The 25854-nt window shown below is 41.5% G+C and overlaps 1 protein-coding gene across 5 annotated transcripts; it reads right to left on the minus strand.

Annotated features, from left to right (window-relative positions):
- Positions 1 to 64: 64 nt before the first annotated feature.
- LOC132911598 (protein Skeletor, isoforms B/C) lies at positions 65 to 25110 on the minus strand. Of its 5 annotated transcripts, none has more exons than XM_060968300.1 (14): positions 24477 to 25110; positions 16494 to 16631; positions 14974 to 15046; positions 14135 to 14243; positions 12093 to 12255; positions 11255 to 11514; positions 5952 to 6051; positions 4923 to 5107; positions 4494 to 4802; positions 3910 to 4078; positions 3290 to 3483; positions 2979 to 3203; positions 2203 to 2622; positions 65 to 2157 (listed from the first exon to the last, which is right to left on the minus strand). In XM_060968300.1, the coding sequence occupies exons 1-14, from the start codon at positions 24742 to 24744 to the stop codon at positions 685 to 687; spliced, it is 4086 nt and encodes a 1361-aa protein (XP_060824283.1). In that variant the 5' UTR covers positions 24745 to 25110; the 3' UTR covers positions 65 to 684. The 5 variants fall into 5 exon arrangements, with proteins under 5 accessions (XP_060824283.1, XP_060824279.1, XP_060824280.1 ...); XM_060968296.1 differs by having other exon boundaries at positions 65 to 1761; positions 2461 to 2622; positions 24477 to 25106; XM_060968298.1 differs by having other exon boundaries at positions 1841 to 1982; positions 2461 to 2622; positions 24477 to 25103.
- Positions 25111 to 25854: the final 744 nt, after the last annotated feature.

Below are 25854 nucleotides of genomic sequence, written 5' to 3' on the forward strand. Positions count from 1 at the left end.
AATTCCTCATTGTCCTTGAATCGAAAGGACTTCGATGATTAAAATCGAGACAGAGGAAGGAAAATTTAATCCATTACACAATCTCTTTATTAACAATTAATTTAACTTATGTACAAATATATAATATACCTTAAGATACAACAAACCGCTGTCATAGCACGCAGAATAATAAAATCTATTTATTATTCCTTCTTGCACCTTAACAGTTGAAAGTGTTAACTTCTGTCCCTTCAAATAATCAAGGTATTAAGTTCTTGCTATGAAATTGGAGATCTGGCGAACAGTATTAACTAATAGCTAATTTATTTGATAACTGGTACAGATGGTTTGGTACTGTAATAATGGTTAGACATTCTATCTCGTACGATAAGGGACAATAATTCGTTAATAAATAACTGAATAAATAAAAAATCATTATCTCGTGGTTAGTTATATTCCTCTCCCGTGTTATCATGTCGATTACATCGTCAATATCAGCGAAGTCATGTACATTACGCGCATTCAGTATATTAGTCTTCCTGAATCATAAGAATGCGACAAAAGTAATGATGTGTCAGCCATGATTCAGTCAACTAACCATTTCAAGTAATTTACAAACATAATTAGCGCCTTCTATTCTATTTCCAATGTATTTCAAACGATTGAGTACCTGCAGAAGTATTATTCATTTGGAAAGCAACTTTATCAAATAACGTGATAAGCTATCACGCCCAAAAATATGTATCCTAAATTAGCAATGATCATTTGACCGGCGTTGACAAATTTAGACATCGAATTTCCATGACTATGATCGTGATGTTCACGGTGACTCGTTTCAGAGTTATTCGTTTGAAAATCTGTAACGTGTACATGTCCTTCGTGCGGAGATCTTTTTGATCTTCCGACGAGTGTTAGTTTCGTGTTCTTCGTTGTTCTCACCTCGGGCAAATCTGCTGGAAGACGACGCTTTTCGAGTTGAGATTGATCCGATCGAACTTCTCCGGGAATTGGCGGTGGCAATTCCCCTTTAAATCTTCCAAATTGTGGCGTTCTGCTCAGAACGTCCGAGGATAGCTTACTTTTAGAGTGTTCCCCGATTCCAGAAATGGATCTGACCAAACTGGAATCCTTCAACATTTTACCATCAAACGTAATTAGCACTTCGGACGAAGGCGAGGGCGAAGGTGGCGGATTGTTCGGAAACTGTCCGGGAAGTGGCGGCAGATAATAAGCGTTCATTCTGTCAGCAGCCATTTCCATGTCATTCGCGTCACTAGGACGCGGTTTCGCGTTCGTAGACTTTTTCTTCGATTTTTTAACAGTTGCAACTGTTGGAACTGGTGGCGAAGGTATAAAAACTGGCTCGAAGTTATCGACTGCTTTATGGTTCGAAGTTTCCCGAAGACGGACGTCTTCTTGCTCCACTTTTTCGGAGACTCTCTTTTGAGCCACGTCTGTAGCTTTTTCGGTATTTCTTATGATCGGTTTGAAGCCACTTTCGATTACTATCGAGTCTGGATTGAACCCCGTGTTTCTCGCAGGCTTTATCGGAGTGACGAATATATTGGGTATGTCCAAGCTGGATACTTTGGTCTCTAGTTTCGTTCGATGTTGCTTCGAATCGATTTTCTTGAGCTTCGCGATCTGTGTATTATCGTTTCCTTGAGAGTGTCTTTCCGCTGTTCGTTTTCCGTAAGTGGACGAGGACGGTCTGTAAACGGCCTTCTTTCGTTCCATAAAGACCGATCTCGAGGGTAGAGGAAGGGTGGGCTGGGGCATCGTCTGCAACATCGGTCGACGTGTCAACATCGGTCTCTTGACGTACATCAGTTGAGTCCTCTGGTCCGGTTGGTGATGATGATAATGATCGGGGAGGGGCGGGTGATAAAGATGGTGGTAATTGGACGCGTAATGGTGAGACACCGGCCTGGAATATGGGATCTGTGGGCTGGCGGTAGCCGGATATGTGTATTTCATCCCATGGCTCAGTGGTCGTGGATTATCTGCAACGAGGTTAGACAATTGCTGGTTAGAGGGTTGCCGAAGGAGTTCCGGTTGGATCTCCATGATTTGCTGTCGGCCAGGGTAGGAGGAGGTCAGTCTGGTGACTCCCATCGATTGTTCGCGATAGATCGGTGCGAGCTGGTGGTGATGATTATAATGATGATTGTGATGCTGCTGCATGAGATCCCCGTCGAGGTGCACGTGATGCGTTTCCTTCACGCGTACCTCGTGACGATGCGGCACAGCATCGTGGCCCGGTGTGTTGTACGAAGGTCTCAAGGTGTATGGCTCCTCGTACGACGGCGATGATTTCAAGCGCACGTAATTGTTGTTGTTAGCGGTCGTTAGTAACTGCGTGTATGATGTGCTTAGCTTGTCAGGGTTAGTCGCTGGATGATAAGAATAACGAAGCCCGTGTTCGCTATGAGGGTGATGAGAATGTTGAGGCTGCCGGAGGAACTCCGCCGTTGGTGTTACCTTGCTCAACACGCGGATGCTGGGGCTGTTCTCGAGATCCCCGCTCGGTCGCTGATTCTTCGGGTCCACGTAGACCTCGTGGTTCTCGCTACCAGCGGCTTCTCCGGCGTCACAACTGTCATGAACGTTTATCTTCCATCCCAGATAGCGATGTGTGAAACACTGAATATTTGTTGATAATCGAGTGAGTGCATGATCTAATTTGTCCTTCGAATAAACTTACTTGGGCTCTCTTGCGCAATTGAATTAATATTATCAATGAAATTTTACGAATTAATAGTTACAAATTATTGGTACCAATAGATTGTTCTGCATAATCATACCAAGCATGATAATAGAACAAAGGAAAGAAGTAAATTTTAGAAATTGTCCTATTCGTTGTAAAATTGTAAAACTATAAAGGAGAAATCTATAACCTGCTGTATTTATCACTTGTCGATTTCCTGATACCATTACAATATTATTGTGCAAGAGGTGAATTCGTCTAACTGTCTATGCGACAGTTTGCGTTCACTTACCTGATAGTATACAGTATCAGGCGTGTTCTCATCCGGCACCCATTCTACAAAACCTGGTTCACCATGATCGCATTCCAAAGTCAGCGTACGCTGATAAGCGCCGAACGACGAGAATTCGTCCGCTAGGGGTTGATTCTGATCTGGCACCCAGTTGCATAGACGTCCGACACCCGTTGGTCGATATACTCCACGTTGACGTTGAGCACCGGCAAATATTTTCACTTTCTGTTTGCCAAGAAACAGCACTTTCATATTCAATTCGTCAATCGAGTTATCAATTTCATGAAAGAGAAAATAGAAAGTTAGCTTACGGCTTTCTCCTCGGGTGTTTTGTGTTGGTATCCACCAACGGGGTCATCGGTAATGTAAAAGGGATGATAACGAGCCGGAGTATCGGCATTTTCCCCACCTTCCACTACGAAAGTGTATTTTTTTCCACGAACCACGTTGATCTCCGGAATTAAGAGGCCATTTATATACCATGAAATTCCCCAACCAACGTGACCTGAGACAAATGAGTAACATATACAAGTCTGTCAATTTGCGATTTCTATCATTAACCTACTAACTCCGCAATGTTTTCTTCAGTCAATTTACATTATCGAATTCTGTTTTCTTAACGTTATGAAGAAAAGTTTCAAGGATTTGTTTAATACTTCCTTCGTCACGCTATCAAATTCTTATAAAATTTGAAGGAATTAAAATATTATTTATAATACTAAGATGGAGTATTTCCTTTTAAATTTGTTATATTGGGCTTATGTATTTATGGGAAATTTGAGGATGCAAAGTGCACAGAGTACAGATAGTACAGTTACGTTATATCGATTTCATCGGATCTGCTTATTACAAAATAATCTTTATCTTTTTGCCTTGATAAAACTTTTACTAATGTTTTCGTTTTTCAATAACAATAAGTTCTGTTTCATACCAGTAATAGCAGGATAGCCGTGTTTTCCTCCAGTAGGTCCCATCTGGGCATACAATACTCCGTCTTCGGGTTCGTAACATTGAATGGCTGGAATTTCCCAAGCATCGTCTTTAGCCGCCGGTGCAGGGGTTGCTACACGTTGAGGTCTTCTCGTAGTTACAACTAGTTGCTATTTCGCAAAATCACATTCATCAGCCATTCGAATATTAGTAATCTTACGATATCTCATCTTCAATCAGACAAGTTTGAGTTATTAGAGTCTCGTTAATTATTTCATGCGAAGTTTAACGTTGAATTTCAACTCTGTTATATAATTTTCGTCTTTTTTACGTTGCAATATTTTACTTTTTTATAATAATCACAAATATATTTAACGTGTCAAGAAACGCTTTATCGTATACTTAAGATCACAAATTATGCATATCAGCAACGTTTCTCTTACATTTTTCCTCACACTTAAGAACTGCTGACGGATAGAAAAAAAACACAAGTGGATTTAAAATGATTCAGAGAACGTAACAGGGCCGATATGTCGAAGTTTGGCTGACTCAAATAATCTTGGCTTGCCATAAATGAAAAAATACCTGATTGTCACTGTCCCTGGCATCGTTGCTGTCCGCGAATACCTGAGAATGCTCGTGATCTGGAACGGGACAATTCCAAACCGGTGGTCTACCGAAATCGATGAAACGATCGGTTTTCAGATAGTCGGAGTGAAAGCTGACCTCTTGCCTCTCGTTTAGTGGGCCGATGGCCCAGATGATCGCCTGCGATCCGTTTGTCAGGATTTGATGGTCCAGTTCATCGTTCGTCTTCAGTGGTCTCTGATACGTGACAATGCTATATCCGTCCACCAGTGCCGCGTTCAACAATCGAATAGAATTCGTGTTCTCCTGCAAAGCGCCGATTCGGCCGGGTAAATTCAATGTAAACCACACGACATTCGACCGTTTTAACTGCACGATGGCAACAGGATAGATGACTAGATGGGCGTAAAGTTAGAAGTAGTTAACCTGTATGCGTGTGTCTGGACAGCTGCCTCGTCCTCCGGAACATTGAGATTTTGCATCCAAAAAGTAATCGACAGCGTAGCCTTGAAGGGTTTGCTTATCGACCCAGGCGACCACGACATCTCCGCCGACCATTAAGCTTCTTTCCGGATTCGCTGATAATCCGAACGCCATGTATTGTCCATCGTCTGAGAATAACATACACCTTTACAATTGCAATAGAATCAAGTACGTTTATTTGCTCGTACGAGCAAGTGAATGCCGAGCAGCTATTATCCAAACTGCGATAATTTCAGTTATTACGAATTCCTATAACGAGTATATCTATTGGAATTGGACTGTTAATTTTTATGCGTTTATCGGGAGAAATGTTCAGAAATGCGCAGGACGTATACGTACAGTAGAATTCCGTTTCTTTGAATTTGTTGGCAGATAAATAATTCATGTAATTGAAGTTGCGATAATAAGGACGCCCAAGACCGTGGAACCGAACAGGAAAATTTCATCGTTCGTAATATCGTAAAATCTATTTCTCGTAAAAATTAGGAGATCTAGTTCGGTAGGGTGGTTCCTAATTTACCGAACGGCCCGTTTAAACCGCGACCAGGCGTTAATTAGAGTGTGAAACGCAATTTTTCGTGGTCTCTTTTTCCGCAAGAGCGGTTAGATTTGATGAAGGGCGCAAATAGGGCGCACAGTCGGTGTCACAGACAAAGAGGAAAATTATATTTTAACGACCTCGTTCGTTCGACATATGTACATACATATATCCGCTGACTGTGAATACATATGTACTGTGTTTTATCAACGACACGAACGCGTCGCAAAATTGAAATAGTATATTATCTGTTGAACGGAACCAGTGACGAGCTATGGCCGAGTGAGACGAGATAGGTGTGTGAAGTATTGTTAATTAAAAGTTGGGCCGGATCTTCGGCTGGTATGTAAATTCACGCTGCTTTCAATAAATGCGATAGAAGTTTTGTTCTTTTGTGAGACCTACGCGCGGACAGCTCGGGAATATATACTCACCAAGTTTTCCAACGAGTTGGGCGACTATGCTGTCTCCGGCCACGGCCCATCGCACCTCAAAAGCCAGCCTGTCCTCCAGCACTTCGCAGTTCAGTTTCGACTGAAATCAAACGACAAACCGTTTACCATCGTTTTACAACATCGATTCCCTTGCATCTCTCGCGATTCACCGTAACCGGTCGATCGTGAATCTCGTTGTCGCAAACCCTTGAAGCTCGAAGCCACTTTTTCCCTCGGCAAGACGTTAGAACTCGACAGACGACGTCGTCCAGTGATAAATGCGAAAGCGAAAGAAGAAATTTATCGATGTCAGACGAAGAGAGAAATTAAAAGTTCAAGTTAAAGACAACTCTTGAGGAGTAAGGCAAGGAACTGATTCGATTGTCAAGAAAGTAATACGTTTATTCGCATTAATCTCAAGTAAAAACGTACAAAAAAAGGTTGATAGAAAAGTAATATCATTCGGTGCGTGTAAATATAATCTATATCTGGTAAATAGGCATATGCGCGATATAAGCTTCTGTACTTATAAAGAAGAACTGGCCTAGGTAGGAAGGGGATTTCCTCAGCTTTATTTCCGAGCGATATGTCCTCCGTCTCTTGGAATAACGCGCGCCTCCTCTCGGACCGCGAAGATAAAAATAATTAACCCTTGTATCACAGTCGAATAACCATCGTTCTCTGTCCTTACACGCTCGGCTTTTACAAAAATAATATCTCTTCTTCTTAATACTTATACTCTAAATCGATGGTCTTTAACCACGACGAACAAACTTATTGTACAATCCAAACATGCCATTCATTCGCAAACTTATATCTTATCGCTAATATTTTTTATTAGAGATGGGCCGAAACCTGATTTCTAGATCCGCGTGATTCGGATCTGAAACTCTGCGAGGTCTCGAAACTCTCGAAACGCGAAACTCTTGTAACCCGGAATATTTATCTTTTTTCATTTTTTCCTAAGAAATATCTATCTTGCCTATCTTACTTGCAGGAAATAAAAGTCTTGAAAAGTCTTCCCGAGAAATGCAAATTATCTTTTCCCGATATGAGTCCATGTATTTAAACACAAACTCAATCGAATTCAAATAATGCTTTCACAAGTTATTTAGGCGAATTATCGTTTACCTGGGTTTTGAGAGTTTCGAATCACGGAAAATGGCACATGGTTTCGAATTTCGAGGGGTTTTCAGGTTTCTAGCGACCCATCTCTGTTTCTTATTCTTTCATCGTTCTTACGGTGTTACACAAAACGCACGAAAGGGTTAAGGCTGTCGATAAGAATTCGTAGCCTTGAAGGTTTATTCCAAGTCTCGAATATAGTGAATCTTCTTCCGATGGTTTCCACGCTTCTACGCGATGTGTTCGTGTAGCGCACGCAGATGAGCCGAGAGACAAACCGATATCCAAATGTCACTAATATCGACACATGTTTCATACGGACTCGGAAGGGAGACAGCAAAGCGTGAATTATGGCGACTCGTATTGTTCGAGGAGAACGCGACGCATCCACTTCTACGGGAGCGAGATCGTACGTCTCTTAGAATAGAATTCTAAAGCGGATTCGAGAGATTAAAGCCGTGTCTCGTAGGTATGTGTCCGTGGGACATGGTCTGCGCCTACATAGATGCTTCATCACGTTACTCCCACACAAGGTAAATTTATTTTTCATCAACGAGCGAGAAATTTAGAAAAGTTTTCTCTTTGTTCGTCTTATGAAACGATGTGTAACTTTGCAAAATCTTATATTTTTCTCTTGGAACGTAGTCTTTATGTAAAAATAATACTAAATTAATCCCTTAACAGTTTAGCCTGTGACAATCGAGCCGTTGATTAATTTAGCCGCTTTGTACAAGATGAGCATCGATCAAGTGCCTTGACACGGATATTTAACAAATTTTAGAAAATGGTTCAATTATGGATAAGTCTGATGGATGCTAGCCATTCAGACCATAGGTGTTACGAACTTATGTCTTTGTATACAGGTATATGACATGGAAAAGTTTGCACGCTTTTGTCATATTTGATTACGAGATACGAACACGTGTCAGACTATCAGCTATTTTTCGGAAAGTACATCTCTGCATCTAACAAACCTTTTTTGTTAAATACTTTTTCTTAATTATATAGTGACGTTAAAATTTAAAAAATCAACGAGAGATGTATTTATCAGGTATTTTCTTTGTGATCTTTGATCATAGATTTCCACCTGACTTTTATTGTTTTATCTTAAAATGACACGTCCAAGCAGCTGATGAAACCAAAAACAAATAGGTACTTTGGGCAGATTTCGTTGAATTTGCCGAACTGTTAAGGTATTATAAGGTATTATAAGCAAAAGTACGCTAATAAAAATATGTCTAATTGCGCTTCGATACGATTCACTCTGTTTAAGCGTTTCGCTCGTATGCAAGATGTTTCTGTCGGTGCAAGTGTCTGCAAATGTGTACGATTTACAAGCGCGTGTATACGTTACTACAAGCGGCTGTACAAAGTGTAAACCGATGTTCAGAGATTCCTCGTCTAATACATTGCCGGCGCGTGTTGTTAAATAAATAAAGAAGCTAGAGTCATCGTCCCGTGCCCCTCTTCTCCTGCTCTCTCGTGTGAAACTTCGCCAAAGTGGTTGTACGCGACTGTGAAACTTTACGAATGAGCCTCCGGCTAATATTATCCCAGCTGTGCCACCTGAGGTTTCCACGGTGAAACGAAACGAATGATCGTCGGTAAACGCTTGGTGGCCAGCTTACAGAACTTTCGCTAATTTGTCGAAACGCGAGTTTGACCGAGTTCTGTTAGGCAGTCTGATTTACGATTGGTTTACCGTTACCGCGATAAATCATTCGCTATGCTCTTGTCTTAGCTCTTAGGAAGGTACGAGTTTACGATGCAAGCTGGACCAAGTGTATCTTGGATCGAATGCTGTTGATCGGAGCTTTTTCGAGTTGAACGACTAATCTACTAAGGAATCGAAGACAATTCGAGGATTTCTATTGCGAAGAAACTGATCTCCCTTCGATGGGAAACAAACATCCCCGCACAAGGAATCTTCGAGCTGTCCGAGAGCAGCGGACGTCGCCAAACGAGCTAAACTGCGTCCTCGTTGAAGCAACAACAATCGTTGCCCCCTGTTGTTGTTTGTTCCAAACAGTACTCAACACGTATCAACATTTTGTCTACATTGAAGCAACATAATCAGCGGAATATCTGCATTTTGTCTCGATTGTGAAGCGATATTTGTTCCATACTACAAGTTATTCACGAGCGTTTCTCTTATTTTTTTCCATCCTTAAACCTCGTTTACACGAAGCAACTTTTGGTCGAACGATTGAATCGATGTAAACGCAATGTCGATCGAGTCGAAACGACCTGGTCATTTCAATGGTCGTCTGATGTAAACGCGGCTTTAGTGTACGGACACAGATAAGACACAAACAGCAGCAGTATTCGTTAATGGCAACGAAAATGTGAAGAGTCACCGAGAGACAATAAACTTCAACTTCTTCAAGAAACATGGATCATCAATAACAAGTTCCTCGTTGTATCTTCAAGGAGAACGCAGTTTTATAATATCTTTAAATATCCATCAATAACGAACGAAAGAGTCTACCCTTCTGTCACCTTGGAACCGTAAAAATCTCGCGTGAGAATTTGGTTGGGGCTCGCTAGGTGGTTGGCTATGCGATCTCGAACGTATTACAGGCTGAGTTGCGACCGTTTCGACAGAAGGCTGACCGGATCTATACTGTTCCTGATACGTGGCATCGTCTAGATTCGTGACGTCGTCGCCGTACTGAACAATCGCGGTCGATCTTCCGACCGGTGTCGGATAAGAGGCGGATTGATGCCGGTGAAGCTGCTGCGCGAGTGGTTCTTGGGTCTGCAAGCTCTTTGGTATTCGATAGTCGATCGCCTGGACCACTTGGACCTGATCTTCTCGGCGGAGGATCGGCCGGTAGGTTGTCGGTTGTTGGTATTGCTGCTGAGTAAGCAACGCGTTCGCGAGGGAAGGAGAAAGAGACGGAGAAGCCGGTGACGACGACGACGCCGAAGTAGACAGCTCGTACAGATTTGTCAGACCGAGCGTCTGTCCCTGCCCTCCGCGATGCACGTTCTGCAACACAAGGACAGAGACAGGATGTTATGCATAGGTCTTGCGAGAGAACATATTTTCTTTCTAGGTCTATCGGCGTCTCAATGATTCTTTTCATATCGTTTCGTTTTGGATAAGATGCGGCGGTGCTGAAACGTTTAACGCGTCTTTCGTACGATAAAAATTCTACGCCAGTGAAAACCGAAATCATTGAAACACCAACTAAACGCTAGAAATTCTCTACGTTGGCGAAGACCACGGTTCCTTCTCTGCTTCTTCCGGAATAAAACAGCGTGGAAGCAGAGAACGAAGCGTAAGTCGTTGACGCAGGACTCGGATGTTTGGTCGGAAAATCCGTAAATCGGTGAACGCATTGTCGTCCGGGCGACGTCCGCTGACAGCCAGATATCCAGTCAAATATTGACAGAGACAAATTCACCATGGAACAATACCGAGTCTGTATTGATTGCTACCGTGAAAGGCACATTTGTTTCTGTACGTTCGACTGCGTTTACGCGACCGGCTATACGGAAACGCGGAACATTTGTTGTTTCCACGACGGACTACATCCATTGCTGAGCGAAAGAAAATATACAGAGGGAGAAAGACGTGGGCAATTTTTACATTCGACTGCCGATCAATTTTTCTTAAGCTATAGTCCGTTGAAAATTCAATTACAAACACAATCGGATCGCCCTTGAGGAAAGGCGGGCGCGAGATGACAGCAAAATGTTTTCGGTTACGAAACATTTGGACGTAATCTGGTTGCGAAATGTCTACGGAATATGAAAGTACCTGGAAGTTTGGTTCAACCGAGGGAAACTTACAGGACGTGACGTAAAAGCATCGAATCGGCTAAAGACGATGTAGATCGATCGAGGACCGGTAAACGTCAGCTCGAATCCCTTTCCTCCTGCCAGTTCGAACGTGATTGGCATTTGCAGCTTGTACAATGAAGCCTCGTTCAAGAATTACCCTCCGGAATGACAGGTCGCGCGATGAAGGCCGAGTTACGAGCCAATGAAAAAGTCGACCTCGCCGCCTTTAAAGTTCCTGTACGTACGTTTTAATTAGCTCGTAACTCGATCCCGAAAAATTGGTCGCAAGATTGGTCGGATTAGCAAAGGGGCGTCGCGTTTAAAAGATCCAAGCCGGCGTCTCTTCTTGCAGCGAGCCCCGCTGACTACAAGAAGCCTTTCCAGCTTACCTGCGGCGAAACTCCGAGCATCTTTAGGGACGGTGGCACGTTAAGACCTTGCGGAATTTGTACATGGCCGAAGTCCACGGTAAACGCCTCACACCAGACGCCGAAGTGGCCGATCTGGTGGATCGTTAGATCCCCGGGCAACGTCAGCACGATGGCTTTGCGATCGTATCGACGTAGTGGCTGCTCCTTTCCGTTCTCGTCTGGTACGCGAATACCTTGCGGCGACGGCGATGGTCCAGCTCCCACCCAAAATTTCGCATCTGCGAAAAGATTTCATCGTATGGCAAGTTGATTATCACGAACATAAGCTGAAGAAATCTGTGCAAGATCGTATATTATGATTATTTTTGTTGGTAATTCAAGAAAACCGATGCTCATTTGGCAATTACTTTTCACCAGATTAAAGGGTCTGTCGATAGAAATTTTTCGAAAATACGTATACTGCAGTGAATTATAATTCTCTTGTGTTTGCAAGCGTTCCGAACAGTTGAAAGATAAAACTTGACGAGCAAAACGGTCAAAGCAAACGAATGTAAGAAAAATAACGATGACAGTGTCTTTTTTGCGTGTATCGTCACTTGAACGAAGAATTTACACGGTGTGTAAATATGGTGACTAGACATATGTTTCATGATAATATCAATATCATCATGGTTACTTTAGATCAGGTATGCGAATCGTTTATATTCAAATATAATTTTAGTTACGTGATTTATTTCGCGAGTTGAAAAGTTAGAAACCTAGAACATTAAGTATGGGTTTCCTGTATCGTGTTTCTTCGTAAGCTTTGGTTACAGTATAGCCATAACCTTAGTCATTCGAATAGCGTGAAACTTACCAGGCGCCTCGCCATCATAGCTGAAGCTTGGTATCAAGAGGGTTTGCGCATCGACGACGACGATTGGTTCGGAGCTTACTCCGTGTACTCCGTTCAGAGCTGCCAATTTTTGAGGTTTTGGGTAATCGAATCCTCGTGGTATTCTGACGTCACCAAAGTTAACCTGTCAATTATACGTTTTAAAGAAATTTTAATCAACTGTCACGTTCAATCGAATAGAAAGATAATTTAACCGATGGTAGATAGTTTAATGAAGCGAAGAATTCTATCTGACTAGACACTTTTGTACACCATTGTATGATGGCATTACGTTTTCAATAAGTTTCAATTGCATTGAAAACATTTTTATGATCTAACAATTTTTCCAAATATTCAGACAATATTTCTACATGTTGGCCAAGGACATACATGTATATTCATTACGTCAAAGTGTTAGTCTCGAAAGGATTATAACACGTTTAATATATACTACAACTGCAATGACTACTCCATGCAATAGGTGATTTGTGGGGAATGTAGAATTCATAAGCTTCAGAAATAATGCCGCAAACAGATTCCATTTTATCGTTTTCCAAGCCCGTCCGCGTAATGGAAATTCGACCATTTCGCTGCCGTTCCGTCGTGATCGAGCTTTATCATTCTGGGGTTACATACACGGTATCTGCTGCCGCGTGTCGGACGCTGCGGCTCGGAATAAATTTTCGTTGCGCTGGCAATATCAAGGACGTAAATCGACGATCTGTGCGGACTGTCGGGGATAACCGGCCACATGGAACGAGCGCTTTTGGTTAAACTTCTCGTTCGACTTGAAATTCTGCTGGGAAAAAGTAAATCGAAACTTCGATGACGTCTCGCAGACTTGTTCGATAAAGTCTGCGCGATAATTTAGTCAAGTTAGTAAGTCGATCTTCGTTACGAGTCAGGAATTACGTTCTCGTCTACATGTAACAGTACACTTCCTAGAATTAATTGTCGAAAGCTATTATCGAAGGAACTGCTTGCGAAATATAATTTGATAATATCGAATCATATTGAAAGATCTATACAATTTTGTTAAACCATTGAGGATCAGGCAGTGAAATAATTGGTAAAAATTGCATAAACGCGGCACTATAAAAAGAATCGACTGTTAAAGCTAACTATTGATTATTAAACCACTATTAAAGACTTAAATAAAGTACTTTATTGTTTTATCAAGATGATAAAAATATATTAAACCGACAGATAGTTCATTCCATAAATCAGAATCATAAAGAAAAGATTGCATAATTTAGGGAAAATTGCTATAAACATTTCAATTTCTCCAAACTTTATTAAATTGTAGGAAATAGATGCAAATATATATATATATATATAATATATATATATATATATATATATATATATATTTAATATATATATATATATATATATATTTAATATATATATATCGACGATCTGTGCGGACTGTCGGGGATAACCGGCCACATGGAACGAGGCTTTTGGTTAAACTTCTCGTTCGACTTGAAATTCTGCTGGGAATTATATATTTAATAAATATATATAATATATATAATATATATATATATAAATTGAAAGAGATATTAGGTATATCCTTGGTACTAGCTTTTATAACCACAACGTTAAAATACCAAATTCGATAATGTAGATTAACTGAGAAGAATTGCAAATGAAATATTGCGTTAATGCAACATTGATTTATAACGGGTCAAATAATATTCCTCGTGTCTCGTGATTTATAGACGATAATGTATAGCTTTTAATGCGTGATTCTTAAGATCGTAATCGGATTTCCAATTGCTCGTTTGCATTCGAAAACATTCTCGTGGAACGATCGAGTGTAATTTGCTGAGAAGTTCGATGTTGTTCGTATGGCTCGGAGCCAACCGTAGGCAATTGCTTTCTATCCTATAGAGGTACGCGTGCCAACAAACTACGAGCGTGAAAGTTGCACGGCAAAGAAACGATACCGGTTTCTTGTGCTGTGCAAGTGGAATCGAAGCGACACCGAAGGTCACGAGCATGATACGTTTCTTACTCACGGAGAATTCGTCGCACCACACGGCGAACCACTTCACGTTGCTCAGCGTCTTGCCATCGGGTAATGTGAGCGTGATGTCCTTCCTACGATACCGCTTCAGCGTGTTCGATCTATGGCAAACGAATGGATTACGGTTCTACAGAGATCAACCTTCATAATCTTTATTCGATTGCTCCACCAAGGCAACCGCGTTGGATGCATTGCGCATAGATTGTGATAAAACTTTCTGGATAAAGAATAGCGAGATGGAACGTAAACAACTCGACTATAGACAATAATTAAGAGCAAACAATTGGAAAACGAACAAACAAACCTAAATATCAAAGATGCATCTTATGTGTATGTTGATCCTGCTACAATTATATTTTTCCAGGATTATGTTCTATTATAACGTAGTGTGATAATCATCTAGTATCTAGCTAGTTAAAAGTTACAAGTTATAGTTTTCTCTTTTACGATAATATTTCGTTAAACACTCGGACGTCAACTTGGATAACTTGGAATTTTAGATTACTTTTGATACGATTAGATTTTCTACCTAGATTAAAAGATTTCTTAAGTTTAAGAACAGTTCTTTTCTTTGTTAAAATGAAAGTGAGATTGAGATATTAAAATCCAAGGGTTGCAGTAAGATTAGAATATTCCGATTAGATTGTAAAATATAAGCTACACAGATATAAGAACAAGTTTTTAAAACATCGTGCGTCGTCCGAAAGCAAATTAAAAATATAAATCAAGGGATCTAAAACAAGAAGAAACTGACTATATTCGTCAGAAAGAGGATTTTCCAGCTGCAATTTGACAGAATTGGTACAATTAAAAATTATAAAGAGCACTCACGATCCACGCTCGTCCCGGAGCCTGATTCCGTTTCCATTAGGACTCTTCGATGTACCGACGTAAAAGTAAGCGGCTGAAAAGAAGATAATTATAATTGCAGCTTTCGCTGATTGCAACAAGTTATTGCTAATTACTTAATTTCAGGCACTTGGCCGATCATCCGGCAGCAGTGAATTTGCTGCAACGAAACGGTCACGAATTGCAACTCCGATAACGACCATGTTATTTCCTTCATTTTCTGGATCGTTGGCAACTTTACTTACTAGCGAATACACGTCGCATAGCGGAGTGACCTTCGCCAGCGAACGCTTTCGATTTTATTGAGCCGTAGCATGTAGAAAAGTGAGAGTAGCGTACGAGTCGAAAGGGAGAAGTAGAAGTACCTTTTACAGCGGCGATTAACTTAACTTTAAGGCTTGTCTTACGTCGTTTCGCGTTTACCGATGCACTTTGCCACACGCGATTCAGAAAATTCATCGAATCACTATAAATCTTTTTATCAATTTCCATTGTGACTCACGCTATCGACTGCACGTATTGTGTCACTTATTCGTTACATTTATAGGAAAATTATGGCAGGTTTGAAATTGATTAATAGTTTGAAAGATCGAAGAAGAAAATAACGTATATATAATTCGTCATTCTTCGATGCATTTCAATTTACAAAGTTGATCAGCATAGCTTCTGAGCGATACGTTTGTCCGTCCAGCAAGGTCCTTATCTACTTTGAATTGTTTAACTCGACCAAGCGTGCATTGTCTCTCTGATAGATATGATCGTACAAGAAAAGATGCTATGGCGCGATACTACCTGTTTATAGAAGCAGCAACTATAAATGCAAATTAATTAAAAGACGTAACAATGATATATTTTATTATTCGCTGTATTCATGTTGTGCTTGTTGGAAAAGAATTCCAAATATTAGCGCAATATCTTTTTCCTTTTCTCTTCCATCCTAGATCCTGCAAGCTTGTGAAATTTTCAGAAATCAAAGTAATTCGTTCATAATTTTGCGATTAAAGTACATGTAAAAAACAATCGAGAGTCCTAATAGCGATGGTAGCTGTCGAATCGATGGAGATTCGATGGGAATTCAATGGAACACGAACAGAGACAAAGTCGTAGAGCGATTGAAAGTAACAGAAACGTTCGTAAAAAGAACGAATGAATTGATAGAGCGATCACGTTTCGTCGCGTGGAAAGAAAACGAAGAACGATGGAATAGAACATAAAAGGGATCCGCGGAACATCGACTGTTCTTCTCGGCTGTCGAATCGTCGATGTAAAACCAGCGTCCTGTTCGAAACGTATCCACCGTCGACGGTCAGAAACGGAGATGTTTCTCTTTCTCGATAACAGTATGTGGCTTTACGTAGGAATCGTGAAATGTCAGGAGTCGTTTCCTCCGACGCGTACGCTCACTCTTTTTCCCGTGGAAACCCCGGCGAGCCGGCATGATCGACGGTTGCACTGAAATGAGAAAGTTTTGCGCGAGCCATAGCCTCTCCTCGGTTACGAACTTGGTGCTTCGCCGTCGTACGTGAAGTCCTTGATGAACAGAGTTCGCCCGTCCACCGCGTAAACTTCACCGCTGACGCCGTGATGAAGTTCCGACAGCTTGCCAATAAGCTTTCCGTAATAAGCTGCGCTGCATATCTCTGTAAACAAAATCGAATTTAATTAATTAGCGCGGATTAATGGCCACGATAGCCCACTGAAGCGGCCAGCGCAGGTAGCCGCTTAATAGCAACGCGAATATTTAAAACGGAAGCGCAGACATTTAAAAAATTCAAGACACTGGCTCACGGGGAATAGCATGGATTTATCTCACGAATAACGAATAGACTACCGATTTTTATGCACTTGTAAGAAACAATAAACTTAGAAATATAATAGAGAAGTTGATACATAGGAAAGTTAACAAATATCCACCACGGTTCAAGAATTATTAGCAGAAACGAAGAACAATTAGAAACTGACAAAATTGATCCAGTGGAATTTTACTCGTTAAATAATGCTCGTACAGAATGAAATATCATAAAGTGATATCCGAATGGTCGGAACAGTTCTCCACCGAGTGTATATTTCTTTAATCATATTCTCAAAAATGTGAATTTGTGTAAAAATCAGCAGACTAATGACGACGCAACCTGTTTATCGAAAAAAAGATTCAGTACCAGTCGCATGCATAAATAATCGTAGCTCGAACTGCTTAGTCCGATCTAAGAAATTCCGTTTATTCCTGGATCACTGATTCTTGGGATCGATGGACGTTTAACGGTAGTCGATGCTTCGCTCGAAGATCGATTCTACTGTATATATTGTGGGTTTAGCAGGGTAGATCGTTACGAATCGCGAGGGTATGCAAAAGCGAGTTCCTCGGATGCTTGTTGAGCCTTGGCAGCAGCGCGGCATGTGGAGCAACATCGTGTCGCACGAGATCACGGAATGTTAGTCATCTGTTCGGATCTCGTGGTTCTAACTTGCTCCCGACAATTTGCTGGTTCAGGAGATTCTCTAAAATACCTCAACGCCGAAAGATCGATCATTTTCACGGCGAACGTGTTCTTGGTAAAAGGTCTTATATCTACGAGGACTTGTAATCATTCAATTATTCTCACATCACTTCTGTCAGCATCCAATCAGTCCTGCAATCATCCAATCATTCTTCATCATTCGTTGTTGCATTGTTTCAAGATCATTCCTCGTTACATACGGAACATCAACGCACTATTTGCCGATATTTCAACTGTGTAAATCGAATGGCTGTTCACATTGATCCTGTCCAAAAATCTGGTTATTTTTTAGCATCTTTAAGGTAGAGCTGTGTACTTTAGTCATTTGTTCTTAGCTTACGTTTAAACTCCTATGTATGTCTTAAGTTTTAAACGATCAAACTTCGTCAGTGGTCTATGAGCGGAAATAGGAAACAAATGTTATATGAACATAGGTCTGCTTTATGAAAAAGTTACACAAGAAATATGAAAAGTAATCAATTCGGGTTAGGTCTTTAAGTTTCCATCTGAAAATGCCATGCCCGATTTGAATTCTGAATATTTTTGGAAGGTTGAGTTCGTCACTCTGTGAGTTTGATGTTTATTTTTAGATCATTGAATCCATCACGAATCCTGTGTATCAATTCTTGTCCTGAATCAATCCGATACACTATCGCTTCTATCGTTCCCCATAAATAAAAATCTAACTGTGTAAAATCCGCGATCGGTCCATTCTTCACGATAATATTCGTCTATTGCCTCTAGCTTTCATATTTTTGTTGTGACTTTTCTATAAAACGTTTACAAACCTACGTTTCTATAACGTTCTTTTCTTGTTCCTAGCATTTTCTGTTGAATTGTTCTTATTCACAGAACAAATTGGCGGAGTTTGACCATTTAAAACCGAGACTGCATATTGCATTTTCTTTTTTTGTATCGTATTCTACGTTATATCTTTTCTGTACTAAAGGGTTTATCCCTTTTTCTGTTTAAATAAACGGAATAAATAAATGGAAGACGTTGATGGATAGGAACCTCGCAACTCTATTTCGAATTCTATCGCTTCTAATTCGTTTGCCTATCTCGATTAACTGCGAATAGAGGAGCAAGACTGGTAAACTAGCGCGAAAACTTGGTCCGGCAGTTCTCCAGGAGAATGGTCCGAGAGAAAATCAGGGTTAACATTCGCATAAATATGCTATCGCGGCGTATCGAACGTCAAGGCCAATCCCAGTGGCGTGGACCGTTCGTTAGATGCTAACGAATCATGGAACCGGTCGACGATCGATCTCGCATCTAACCCTTTGATCGAGCGCGTACCGTTACCGCTCTCTCGGTCGAACAGGATATCGTCCATCCGATGAGATTGACGCATGCCTGGGTATAAATCCTGGATCGTTCACGGTCGCGTTCTAAACCGTGCGTACCACCGTTCCGACGTTCCACGACGAGTCGAAAACATTGGAAAAAATCGACGCGATCCCAGGAAAATTAGATACGTCTCGGGGAATGATCCGTGTACGACGTTCCGTTGTGCCGTTAACTGTCGCTGGTAATCGGTGATGTAACGTATGGCATGGAGAAACGATCGTACCATTTTGTTCCACCACCTGATGGTATTTAATAATTGAACAAAAATGCGTTGTTAACGCTAAGCCTTCACCGAAGCAACAGGAAGGAACTTCTTGTTGCCTGCTGTTGCAGAAGCAACAGTACTCAACCTCCAATGCTCTAATAGCACTCGAGTAGTACTCGGATAGTACTCTAAATAATATTCAACAAATATCAACTCGCGGAAACACTTTGCAGCCTCAGTGAAGCAACTCGATCAGACGAATATTTGAATTTCGTGTCGATTTCAAAGCGACACTTCTTCTTAGCAATAATTAAGCTGCTCTTTACCGAAACAATAACGAGGAACTTGCTGCTTTTCCTCTGCTCTTGCTGTACGTTCTAAATCGATTTTAAATATATACAGAATATAAACATTTGTTTCTGCTGCCACGTGTTGTTTCATTTTCTACTTTCATCGTTACCGCTTTCAACGAGAACAGGCAACAAGCAGCACCCTTTGCTACTGATAGAAATACGAGAGAACATGCAGTGAGATGCTGTACAACAAGCAGCAACATGTTTGAGCACCATGGAGCACCAGTAGAAAGTTCCTCATTGTTGCTTCAATGAAGACGCTTGTTTACGCTCATCGATCGCAATGATTGGTTTACGCATCCAGTTAAGGCATCGGCCACTGGTCTCTAAAGAATTTCCTATCGCCACTAAACAGCTATCCAATGAATCAGAACGTAGCCAATGGATGGAACGTAACGACGATGATTTTGTTAGTACGTGAATGTCACATGAAGTAGCGGACGATGAAAATTCGCTTTCCATCGACGGACGAATGTAGTCGACCATTAAGCTGCGTAACGTGTAATCTTGAAGCGAAGTCTTGTCATTGATCGAGCTGCTCGATCTGACATAAACTCGCGTAACGAGAGATGCACGCAGACCCTGCTGATTCTCTCTGGAGAACGCGGCTATTGCCGCTCCTCTAATCAAGCTGCCGGTCGATCAAGAGCACTGCGCTTTGCCCTTATTATTTGCATTCACGCACTCCAATGGATCAATCGATGCGCGTTTCCTCTGAAACTTAGAATTAATTCAATGCGTTCGTTCCGCCAGTTGGGATTTTAAACTGTTACACCGAAAGATTCCTAACGGGACGTCATACCATTTCAAAGTTTTGCACGTTCGCTTTACTTTACTCTCCAGAGTGCTATCAAATTGCGTATCCATTTGAGAGTAGCTACGAGAATTTTTGGTTTTTTTGTCGAGTAGACAATAGAAAATTTGCCTGCTATCAGATAGAAACCTCAGAACTGCGTTCACTTGAAATTCGTCTATGTAAACTCTCGATAAATTTGCGTTTGGAACTCGCGTTGTTTATTATTCACGATGGCCATGTACGACGTTTTAATATTTTTATTATAAATCCCCCGAACCTGTTGGTTGATACGTGACATGTTGTAAATTTCTTTCTCTTTAATGCGTAACTGATGATTAATCGCAGGACAAAGTTTAATGTATAATATTAGCTCCTCAATGTTGAAACTTTAGAGGAACGAAATTTAATATAAAAGGATCTAATATTGTACATGGAGATGCTAATTACGAAGAAAATCATCCTAAAATTATAACGTCAAAATGAGACGATCTCTCGCTCACTTTTCGTCCCACGATTTTGAAACTGAATTCTCTGGCGAACGGTACTTCATGGTCAGATATCGATCACAAAGCTTTCAGCAAGATCAGGCTTGAGCGAACTTTATCTTGCAATAAAAACAACATTCTCGAAAATGTAACGTGTCCTTGGCAGTCCGCCTTTCTACCAGACTATATAAATATTTCACGTACTTTTATGCGCATATTTCGTGGTCTGAATCGCGAGTGTATTTCTACCGTCGCAATTTGTCCATTACGCACAGGCATCTTCTACCTGGCAACTTTGCTTTTCCCATCGTAAGATCGTTTTAGAAAAGATCAGATCGTATCGGATTCGAGGGTATCACGTGGAAACTAGTCGATGAATATAGGGCGTAGTCGCAGAGACTTTGGTATCAATCGCTAATGAGAAGCCGAAGCGTCAAAGCAGTGTCGCTTTCGAGCTTTGAGAGGATGCATTACGTCGTTGCAGCCGCGAGCCATTAGTGCGTAATTATTGTCGCGGTAACGACAGGGTGGAGCGTGATTAAATTATTATGAACGTGGTCCGTAATTCGCTGGAGCTCACGGGGAGCGATAAAAAGCGGGCTACGCGGCCAGATGAAACGGGACAGAAAAGAACACTGAAAGAGAAAGATTACTTTAGACCGATCAAAGCGGGAAACACACATGACGTGTGTCTAATAGACGCGAGGACTGGAAATTTGGGTCAACGAGGTTGGTTTAAGATGAGAGAAAAAAGGGAAAAAGAGAGGGAACAGAACGGCAGATACATATCGGACCTTTGACATTTTCATACGAAAGAGAAAGCAGCAGGCGGACAAGCGTAATTGCCTGCCTCTGCATAATACGACTCTCGAGTTAATGTCGCAACACCAGTAGATGCCGGTAGATTCGCGGCAATAGAGAGAAAACAAGGTGTTTCGGAAACGCAGCGAAACCCTCCTACCAGCTAAATTTCATCCGGATCGACTCGCGATTCACGCGGTATTTCCCTTCTTTCACTCGGCGTCGCGCCTTTCAATTGCAATATTGAATTTTCCATTTTCTTCCCATGTAATCTTATTTTAAGCCGGTACATCGGGATACGCCTGTTTCCGATAAATCCCATTTATCCGACTCCGTCGGCCTTCCATTCGCTCTCTATAGATGAAATTATGCAGCCAATTTCCCTTCGTGTGTTCCTCGAGCACGGTAAACTCCGTGGATTTCTTCTACTTTCGTCGAATTTCAAGTATCAACCACACTGGTACAATGTGAAACGTCACGAGTCACGTCGTCACGATCAGTTCGCCGATTCGAATCAAAGTTGGAAACCGTTTCCGTCTGACTCTACGAACAAGTCTGACTGTTCGAGTGATTCCGCCATCTGGAACTTGCAATCGAGAATCGTAAACGTCGAACGCTCTATACCGGTGGATTCATAGACGTAGCCGCGATGACAGAAAGAAATTTCATTTGACACGTGTTCGAGAGGATCCGTTGAACAGCTTTCCTTTTACGGGAAGTTAGGTCGGTTATCGAAGCGTTCTTCGTAAACAGCGTGTTCCCTATTTACATAGCATCTCAATTAAGGTTCGCGAGTTGTACAATTCCGCGGCGTCTCGCACGCGTAGCCACTGGACCGAAACGCGAACCAAAGGAGAAAGATTATTCCAGTGGCGGATTAACGCCACGTCCAGGCAGTGGCCGATTAAACACGTATAAAGGATATTTGCGGAGAATCTGGAAAGGTATGCAACCGTGAAACATAGGTATGTTAGGTATCGTTTCGGTGTTTGCGCTCTATGAACGAAAATAAGGTCCCTGGGCATCGAATTAGGAGCTTTTAAGAGTTTCAATATTTGACATCTCTTTTGGTACAATCGACAGATATGAGCGAGTTATATAATAGGAAAGATTATATTATTTACTAAGTCGATGTATAGGTATAGTGGCTCGTAAAAGTATTTGAACTTTTTATGAACGTATTACGTGTGTAATAAAAAGAACATTGGGGAATGTCATTAGCACTGTAACGAGGCACCGTGATTTATATTGGCGCAATCTGTAAATGTATATAGGAGTTACAAGATATTCATCGCAAATATATACCTTGCAAAGATCAGCAAAGTATTTGAACGGACAATGAGTCATTGTAAATGTTAATAAGCATCGATGTTCAATAGGATCATTTTTAAGATTTGTTTTATGTTTAAAGTGGTTACTCACGTTGTATAATAATTTTATATTAAATATTCGTTTGCTTCATACTCTTGTAATCCCGAAGTTTCTTGAGAATTGAATATTAATCATATCTCTCTAACGAAATAAAGAGATCAATGATCCGTTAATCAATTTATCCGATGTGCTATCTACGTGTGTGTAAGACACGTTGTAGTTACAAATAGTAATCCAATGACCAGAGACTGTAGAATCATTGATAGATCCGACAAATCGATCGAGTTTGTCGAATCGAGCGTGCCTCGCCTGACAAGCAGAGAAATAAGATGGAAACAGGCTGAACTAAATTACCATATCCACAGACTAGCGTCTTTCCGCGTGTTCGTAGCACTTTCGTAAGCCGAGTGTCGCGAGATCTCGAGCGGAAAACGGCCGGCAGTTTCTTCGCGAAATCGTAACGACCGCGATACCGTACGAGTGTTTCTCTTCCTCTTTTTCCGAATCGCGAATCTCTTTCTCTCTTTCGGCCGGAGGAAAAGCGTGGAACGCGAAAGTCACGCAGACGCCGCGAAACAGACCGGCAAATCGAGACGCTAACTTCGAAACAAGCTCTGAACAGAGTAACGCCGTCGTTAATTAGCTTCGATCATTGCCACGCCAGGTATCGTTCGATAGTTTCTTCGACTTCAAATCTTTTCACGCATCGACGTTGTTTCTTTCCTTTCGAACGATCTCTATCTACATTCCTGTTCAGGAGTCTCCCAATTCTTAATAAAACTGCTCACATTAGCATCAATTAGGTTTCTTCGTTATACGAAATATCAATCTAAACGATACTCTATCATATCGGTCTACTATCATCTACATCTGTCCAATTTTGAAATGAATATAATAACTGTCGCAAGACTTTTGAGCGGTAGTGTATATGTCCTGATTCGATTTGAATTTGGTTTACGATTATTCGGTCGGACATTTGATTTGGACTTCAACCGAAACCAAATGTCATCGGTTTTGTCGCGTGACCTGTAACTGTGTATTGTCGAGACTCGATTCGCTGTTAAATATCGCGAGAAGCGAAACTCTGTCGCGATACCATTGACGCGCGTGAACGGTGCAGGTTCGCTTGTCGCGCGCACACAATCACCGGCGACACTTGGCGAGTGATGTTTCGGTCGAATGGGTCTCGCCAACACCTTTACACCTTTACCCGGTTCATGTCGACGTAGAAACAGGGTAGCACTAATGATTTCGTGACGCGTTGTGGATTTTGATGACGCGATTTTCAGTAGGTTTGAACTAGGCGTTCGCTACTACGTTGTAAGCCACCACCCCCTTCGTAAATAAGCCTCCTGTCGAACAATTCGAGCAGCGAACTTTGCTAATAATGGTATCATGCTGCAAGCGTGTTCGGAATACCGTGCAAAGTAGCGAAGCGAAAGGCTCCGCGCTCGTTGAGTTTCCGACTATGCTACCGGTGTATTTAGGGGCAACAATTCTCTGTTAAAATATAGAATTCTGTTGGCACTCGATGAGAATCACTTTGAGTGAAATAGGAGGAGCTTGAGAAAGCGTTGGATACCGTAGCTTGGAAATTTTGTGTCGATTATAACCGAATAAACTCACGTGTCGCCAGAAGAAGATAAATCGCTGCGACTAGACCAATAGAGGAGATCCGAGTCGTGGACGATGTGGGTGATTGTGTCGTCATGGCGTCTTCGTGGTTACTGCCGTCGAAAGTGGCCGTCGTGGAACCAGGTAGCTTTGTCGATCCCACTACGATCACCGGCTCGCCTTGCCTCACCTCGCTCTCTCTCTTTCTCTTTCTCCATCTTGTTCTTGCTCTCTTCACCTCCTCTCCCTTCTGCTCTGCTTGCTCCTTTGAATCCGTCATTTCACCTCGCTTTTCCCTCTTTCGTCCATCCCTCGGTGTTTTCGTTCCCTCCTTTCTTAGATTACTCGTCGCTCCTCTGATCCTCTCTGGACCGCACGTGGAAGGGGGCACACGAAGAGACGACGAAGTTTGTTATTCCTAGACTCTGCTCCTCTTTGTCTTCCTTGTCGTATATTTTTCATTCTATCAACGATATCTGTGGCCACTCTAATATCGTAGTTGTCTTGTAATTGATAGTTGGTCTTCTCAAGGCGAAGTTCTGTTTTGTTATTGTTCTTAATTATTCGTAGTAGAAGCACGCTTCTACAGATGACTGTGTAGATGTGACGTAATTTATTAACGAATTTGATAGATTACTCTCAGTTAATTATTATAACAATTGATCAAATTTCAGATCAACTTTACTAAGAAAAGAATACATGGTAGCTTTATGGATGAGGGTTCACCTTACCGATTTCATACAACATCCGATTTCAACATCCTGAGCTCGGTTTTAGTTTTCACGGTGTGTACATATATTCACAAAAATACTTCTTTCGCTATGGATAAACGCGCATGGCTGTAGCTCGTAACGAATTAATTGATACAAGTTAATTACTAAATGTATATTTAAAAACCACTGATTATTAAAGTAAAAATATCGTGTATGAACAACATCGAGCTTCGAGTGTATTTAAAGCAGGCGCTGAAGAAAAATGAGAAACATAATTTCTCGTTAACGAAATAGCAGTACAACGTTTTTATCTATGTTCTGTTCCCTTGGCTCTGGCTGTCCTCGGTCGAGATTGTGTTTTTCGGTGCTTTCGTGGCGCACCTCACGACGAATAGGAATAAGGCAGGTCAGGGTGGTAGTGGAGAAACACAGTTGAGCTGTACACCGCAAGATCTCGACAGGCCTGAATGCTGGTTGGATAAACCGGGAACAGAATAATAGTTGACACTCAGGTGGTCTGTCTTTTTATGACAACCAGCCGAGGACTATTTAATCCTTTCGATACCAAAGGAACTATAGTTAGTCATCTATGGTCGTACGACTGCTGTGCGCTCTTACGGATGTGAATATCAGCAAAAGAATAGAACAGATACTTTAAAAAATATTGTCCGCATCGT

Source organism: Bombus pascuorum, chromosome 11 (genome assembly GCF_905332965.1).
Source record: "Bombus pascuorum chromosome 11, iyBomPasc1.1, whole genome shotgun sequence".
In the NCBI taxonomy this organism is placed as follows: Eukaryota; Metazoa; Arthropoda; class Insecta; order Hymenoptera; family Apidae; genus Bombus; species Bombus pascuorum.